The following is a 6096-nucleotide window of genomic DNA, read 5'->3' as shown; positions in this document are numbered from 1 at the left end:
CTGATAATATTCTTCCCCACCATGGAAACTTCAACAAGTTCTCATGGAATTGCAACAGCCCATTGAGTCCTTGCCAGCTACTTGTAAAACCAGCAAGTCCCCTGCTCTATGTCCATTGCCCAGCAAATATTACCTCTACTGCTACCAGTTCCTTTTTAACACCCTTGATTGACTTTGTTTTTATGGGTGCTGGATTCTACCTTTGCCCATCACATTGAATCTGATCCCCTGGTCTTTGATGCTGATACCTCTCATTCCTGCAACCATCCTAGGCAATTGCTCCTGCAGTTTATTTAGGACCTTCATATCCATTGAAAATTTCAGGACTGTTTTAGTACATAGACGTGCTACATGATTGAAACTACTCCACGTATTTTGTTTTAAATCATTTAATAAAATTATGAGAAAAATGTTCAACATGTCACTTTTAAAACCATTAATAAGTACTATACTATATAAATTTACAATTACATTTTAGTACTTTAATTTTAGTGTAAAAATCGGTATTACTAGTTACCACAATCAGAACACAGTAAGCAATATTCAATTGCAAATAGAAGATTAAAATTCAATTTGCAGCAAAAATTTTGAAAAATTTCATTGCTAAATAATCAGATACAAAATATGCTTGAGTTTCAATCTTTCAATTATTCCACTGCGTAAAGAAGTGATAAGTCATGAACTGATAATACTTTTTGTCAAGTGTGTTAAATTTAGAGTTACTTCTTGTACCTATACACAAACGTTGGAGTTTCTGTTTCAATGGAACAATTCTCTCAAGAGTAGCAACTGACACGGTAAAAATCAAGGAAACATAATTGATGTTCTTCACCACCAAATTGTCAATCCAAGTGCAGAAAATACTGTATTTCTACTTGGTGGACGTGGTTTCATAAATAAAGAAAACATTCATCTGTACAGCAGCAAGGCTGTGTCAGTTCACAGGCTGGTAAAAACCATGTAGAATGAGATGACTACAAATCTGAGAAAAATTCAGCTTTGAAGTCTCACTTCTTCAGTCGAAATCCCTGATATTTTACCAGGCCTATTAGAGGTATTTTGTAAACAGTCATATCTACATGCAGCTAAAAAGGCAGTGGCTAACTTGTTAAAGCCAAAAGCAAAATTGAATTTATACCCCTCTGGCACATCCAATGCTAGTGGCTAAAAGTTACCATTAAATTCTTCACTATTCAAAATTACCAATCAACCAAATATAGCTTCACATGAGTAGTACTGTATTACTGGATTCCATCCATCACTGCTACCTTCCATGGTTTCTTACTTCAAAGCCATGTGGCTCTGCTGCACCTCCTCCACTTCCAATATTAAGCAGATTAGGAGTTTGTGCATTGAGAATTTCAGTTCTTCAGCTTGGTCCTTCCTAACAAGCAAGTATATCAGGGGTCCAGTTTGGTTAAGCATGGGGCAGATCTCTATTTATAAATAAGAAAGAGAATTGCTATGCCACTAGAGAGATCTCAATTATGTGACTATCAATTGGCTTTCAGCTACACTGCATGTAAGTTTTGGGTGCAAATGTACACATGCCCAGTACTTGTGAGAATCTTGGAATGTTGAAAGCTGGTCTTTTGCAAGAGGGCAAAATTATGTAACAGGAAGCAGCAATAAAGTACCAATGTTTGAAAAAATGTTATATGCAAAATTCCATTGAATAAACTGACTTAGCAGCACTCTTTTGCAAGTTAATAAAATGTTCTAGAAAACTGCAGGCTGATGTCAAGCTGCAGCAGCAATTGCACAGTTTTAGTACAACCTTTATAAGGCTAAGAGTGTGTTTCTGCAGGTATATAAAGTCACTGATCAATCTATGCCTTGGAGATTCTTCTTGATTCAATCCAAATCAAACTATCAGTTTAAGCAAATTCACATTATAAGTTTGCATGTTTTTCAGGCCTGAAGATAATCTTACTTCACCTCTTTTTTGCAAATTTTACTTATTTTTGGTGATTTTCCTTTCTTAGGCTCTTTATTGACTAGTGTTGTGTGAGGATATTTTTTTTGGCTTTGCTGAAGTTTACATGTAATGTTACTCTTATTATTGGCAGCTTCTCTTCTTCCAGCCATTTCACTTTCCTTCTGGCTTTCCCACTCTTCATCTGTCTCATCTAATAAAATGCCTTTCATCTCAGCAACCCTTCTGTAATTGGAACTCTCTCGCTCCGCTCTGAAAACAAAAGGGAATTTTTAATTGATGCCTATTTTAAAAAAATGAATAATCAATTCTTATAATTTTGGGACTTTGCAATGTTTAATAGAACTTTACTATTACCAGTAAGAAGTGCCGGTTAGAGGACTTGCTGGATGCTTGACCACACCTTGCATTTGATCTTGCAAGATGTCCAAAGATACACTCATCTTTTGCAGCCACATGGCTCCAAATGTGCTGCAGTCTTGCTGCTGCAATCATTCTATAAGCTGTAGTGGGCCATGACTGACAATCCGGCAGCAACCAGTGGAAACTATGGCCCTGCCCATGGACTGCCAGACCGCCCTGGTGGCTTTCTGACAGCTCGTGTTGTCAAAAGGCCCTTTCACCATTGCTGAACAACTTTGATCAGTTAAAAATTATTTAAAGAATTTAATTTAAATTAAAACACTAAATCATTAAAGTACACATGAAACATGTAAGTTAATTGCAGTAAAAAAAACAAACACTTGCTTTCTAATGAAGGTCACCAAGATCAATCAAATGAATGGCCCCACGTTAGATATGTCAGCATTCACTAGTATGAAGCTGAAGGGACAGACAGGAAGTGAATCCTTCCCCTCAGCTTAGTGCACTGCAGATGCCATCTGACCTCCAATGCATTCTATCCTTCTGAACTATAGTGCGCAGACACAGAAATCCCGTAAGTGCTGATGTGTGCCTTTCTGAACAGAAGTGCCATCTGGCCCATTGGATTTAGCTCTATAATGTTATTTCCTTGACAGTGCAGTCTGGTTACTGGATTCATGCAATTTATCACTATGCCCTATATTTTTTTTCCTGGCATTGACTTTCAGTAGTTAATCAAATCAAAGCTGAAAAAGGTGTTAAGTTCTATCACCACAAACACTGCAAAGTCTATTTATATTATTTTTAGGCAACTACTTACATTTCAAGAAACTTAACACAGTCTCCCTGACCATATATCTCTGCAATTCTTCTGGGAGTGTCCCCATACAGGTCTGCTTTGTCAATAGGTGCATGCAGAGAATGGAGCATTCGAAGGACAGAAAGTTTTCCAGATTCTGCAGCAAAATGTGCTGGAGTCCATCCAGTGGCAGTTCTCAAGCAAGGACGTGACCCATTTGCTATGAGGAGTTTAACCATGTCTGCTTTTCCTGTTGAAAATGCCAAATTAATACTTTATTTACATAAAGCATGGAAATCTTCATATTCAGTTTAAAACTGAAAAATAGCTACGCTTAAGTAAACCAGAATAGGCAATGTGTCCTATCATTACATATACCTGACCAAAAATATCAGAATATAACTAATAACCAACATTTTTATTTCAAAATAATCTTAGTTAATAAGTATTTGGTTTTAGTTGAGTAGATGGGAAAAAGATCCAAAAACTTCACTTTGGTGCATCCCTAGAAAATATTGCAATCATATATGCACAAATTTCATTAGTCTTGCACTGGCTGAAAACTAATGAGCCAAGGAGATTTAAACTTGGTTAAGAAACAGGGAAGGTATGGAAATCCTCAGATCTCTGAAGCACGATACTGTAATAAACAAAAAAAGGCTTGTCGAGAGGGCACCCTAGTGGTTTACAATGCAGCTACACTGTGTAGTTTGTCCTGCAAAGCCATGTGACAAATTCCTAATTTTACTTGAAAAGCCTCAATATTCTTGCAAGGCCTGCACCACCATACCCCAACCCCACCTCCAGCCATGAAGTAATCCATACAGTATCTGATATAGTGACATTTTATTCCTGTACTATATTGAATATGTTCAGAGTTGGTTACCAAGGAACAAGGATAACATCCAAAATTAGCAGACGATGCAAAAAAAAGCACAATTGAGAGTGTATTCAGTGAGAAGGAAAGGGGAAGAAAATTTTAATTCTTCAACTGATTAACTACTAGATGATATTGATTTTAAAAAAGGCATTTTTACAATATTTGCAAGTTATATTGCTGGAAAATAAACTGATGTCCAAATTGAACTTTAAAAATGTTAGGAACCATTATTTCATGCAAAATCTGACAAATATCTGGAATGGTTGATTTGGATAGCTAAATAAAACTTTAAAAAATAGAATCTTTCAACATCTGGTTAGAAGATTGGGTGTTTTTGTAAGAAAGTCAAAAAACTGCAGATGCTGGAAGTGTGAAATAGAAACAGAAAAAGCTGGAAACGCTCAGCAGGCCAGGCAGCATCTGTGGAAAGAGAAAAAGCATTAACGTTTCAGGTCCAAGACCATTCACTTGCACTTCTTCCAATCTAGTGTACTGCATTTGGTGCTCACAATGTGGTCATTTCCACATTAGAGTAACCAAAGGAGGATTGGGTAGCCACTCTGCGTAACACTTGTGTTCAGTCTTCAGCAGAGAATCAGTGTTTCCCATTGCCTGGAGTTTTAATTCCTTGTCCATGGCCTCCTGCACTTTTACAATGAGGCCCAACATTAGCTTGAGGAGCAACACCTCATCTTCTTTCCAGGCACCTTGCTGCCTTCCAGATTCCATGTGGAATTCTACATCTTCAGGTAACTCACTCCCTCTGTCTGTATCACAGGTGGGTTTGAGGTGCTAGACAACTTGGAAGGCATTCTCAAGGCAGTGTATCTTTCTGCAGATAAAGAGAGAAAGACAAGCAAGCTTCGAGGGAAAGGTGGCAGATGTGACGAAGCAAGGAGGGAAGTGGGAGTGACACTGGCCATGTGGGCCGGTGGGCGGGCGCCTGTCATTCCGGGGAGAGACTGAGTGGGCCAGTCTCTGAGTGGAATGACTGAGCCATTCTCGGACTTGGGGGTAGTCTGGGTTAGGGAATAACTTCTGCTGGGCGTGGAAGTGGGTACAGAACCTGGAGTGCGGGTGGGTAGGGGGAGGCTAGGGGTGGGTGGGGGAGGTAAGGGGGAGGTTAGGGGATGGGTAGGGGGAGTGGAGGGGAGGGGATGCATAGGGGGTGGGTAGGGGAGGGTAGGGTTGGGTGGGGGAGGGTAGGGGATGGGTACGGGGAGGGTAGGGGTGGGTAGGGCGAGGGTAGGGGGTGGGTAGAGGCTGGGTAGGGGAGAGTCGGGGCTGGGTCGCGCTGCAAACTCCCCGCCGCCTAACCTTTGGCCGCCGCCCAGTGCAGCGGGGTGCGCTCACCCCAGTCGGGATCCTTCATGCTTGGGTCGCACGACCCTCTGTGCAGGATCTGCTCCACCAGCTCGGTGTCGCCCGCCGCCGCCGCCTCGTGCAGCTCCGACATCCCCGGCGTCACCCTGGCAACGCGTCCGGCAGCTCGGGCCGCGCGCGCACATATGCGCGGGCCGGCCCGGGTGAGCGCCGGACCCGGCCCCGGGCCGGTGCTGCAAGTGAGGTGGACGCGTTGCTGAACGAGTTGGGCAGAGTGCTGAACGAAGCAAAGCCGTGGTGGCGGGGACCTCTCCAAATCAGTGGACGCAGCGTTTGAGAAGCGTGGTTGAGAAGGAATGGGCGACCACCAGAGGGAGGAAGGGAGATTAGGGAATGCATTTCGTTCCAAAAACATTTCTTCCTGTTGGAAAATAATTGGTCTATAGATCTCTGGCGAACCAAGACACTGTATGTGGTTCAGCAGCACAAAAGGGGAAGAGTCCAGGGGCTATAGTGGTGGCAGACTCTATAGTGAGAGGTACAGACAGATGCTTCTGCAGCCATGAATGTGAATCCAGGATAGTGTGTTTTTTATTCCAAAATAAACTTTATTTGTCATGAAAAACAAACTATATACAACAATAAAACAGTGCAAACCTTTACATTCGTGTACGGATCAATCATTAGTGTTAGCTTTTTATATAAAAAAACACAACACCGATGCCACTTGTGTGGCTCCCTGGGGTGCTACCCCAATCCCATATTGACAATATTTAAGGGGCTTCCTTGCCTGAC

The 6096-nt window shown here is 41.6% G+C and overlaps 1 protein-coding gene across 1 annotated transcript; it reads right to left on the bottom strand.

Moving 5' to 3' along the window:
* Nucleotides 1-491: 491 nt before the first annotated feature.
* LOC127574757 (ankyrin repeat domain-containing protein 66) lies at nt 492-5666 on the bottom strand. Its single transcript, XM_052024050.1, has 3 exons — nt 5296-5666; nt 3120-3348; nt 492-2188 (listed from the first exon to the last, which is right to left on the bottom strand). Exons 1-3 carry the CDS (start codon nt 5432-5434, stop codon nt 1930-1932), a joined length of 627 nt encoding a protein of 208 aa, XP_051880010.1. The 5' UTR covers nt 5435-5666; the 3' UTR covers nt 492-1929.
* Nucleotides 5667-6096: the final 430 nt, after the last annotated feature.

Source organism: Pristis pectinata, chromosome 10, assembly GCF_009764475.1.
Source record: "Pristis pectinata isolate sPriPec2 chromosome 10, sPriPec2.1.pri, whole genome shotgun sequence".
Taxonomy (NCBI): domain Eukaryota; kingdom Metazoa; phylum Chordata; class Chondrichthyes; order Rhinopristiformes; family Pristidae; genus Pristis; species Pristis pectinata.
This window is presented reverse-complemented; position numbering and strand designations above follow the sequence as displayed.